Source organism: Opisthorchis viverrini, assembly GCF_000715545.1.
Source record: "Opisthorchis viverrini unplaced genomic scaffold scaffold14885, whole genome shotgun sequence".
NCBI lineage: Eukaryota > Metazoa > Platyhelminthes > Trematoda > Opisthorchiida > Opisthorchiidae > Opisthorchis > Opisthorchis viverrini.
The window spans coordinates 1-754 of record NW_008759309.1 but is presented as its reverse complement, the minus strand read 5'-3'; the positions used below and the strand labels follow the sequence as shown (position 1 = coordinate 754).

General features: G+C 49.3%; 1 protein-coding gene across 1 annotated transcript; it reads right to left on the bottom strand.

The window, feature by feature from the left end:
- Positions 1-208: 208 nt before the first annotated feature.
- T265_16155 (hypothetical protein) lies at positions 209-754 on the bottom strand (the record flags this gene model as incomplete). Its single annotated transcript, XM_009179696.1, has 1 exon — positions 209-754. A coding segment is annotated over one exon (544 nt), but the record flags the coding sequence as incomplete, so codon positions are not given.

Here is a 754-nt window from a genome sequence, read left to right as displayed (position 1 = left end):
CAAAGTGCTTTGCGTAAGTGATTGTTTTCGCAATCCAAATGGATTTAGCCAGCTGCTTCCCATTGATCTCTGTCTTCCCTCGATTTTCAACAGTGGCCATGCACTTCCCATGCTGTGCATTACTCGCACAGTCGGACCAGTGTCGCGTTCATCCACCTTTGCACCACCCCACCAAGTGCGTTTCGCAGGACCAATGTCACTCTCACCAATCACCAAGTCATTTGGAGTAACAATATATCCAGTGTCAGGTCGCTTGTCATCCACGGGAGGAAATACTCCGGTCATAACAGACGATCGGTGTCCGAATTCGGGCAATGTCGGTTGAAACACAGTAACGAGATTGGCATCAGTCCAGCGAAGAGAATTTGACCGAGGATCCAACACCCAGTTACTTTGTCCAAAACTAGGATCCGCGAACGCCATGGAGTCTCGTATATCGTCCTTCAGTAGAGACATCACTGGGGGTTGTGTGCGTAAATCGCCTCTGAAACTGTCACCAATCTGTGCGCCCATTCCACCCAAATGCATTCTTGTTGAAAAGTCCAGGCCGTGAGGAGGAGAACGATATAGTGGAAATTTACTAGAACGGTCGGGATGAAGACCTTTAAAGCGTAGCCCGCGCGACCGTAGTAGGTTCGGTGCATGTTCCGAGTCAGATAATCCAAATCGGTCTGCAACGAGGTCACCAGCTTCGTATGCCGGAAACAATTTCGAGTCCAATGAACGTCTGTCGATGCCTTCCTCTTTCTCTTGA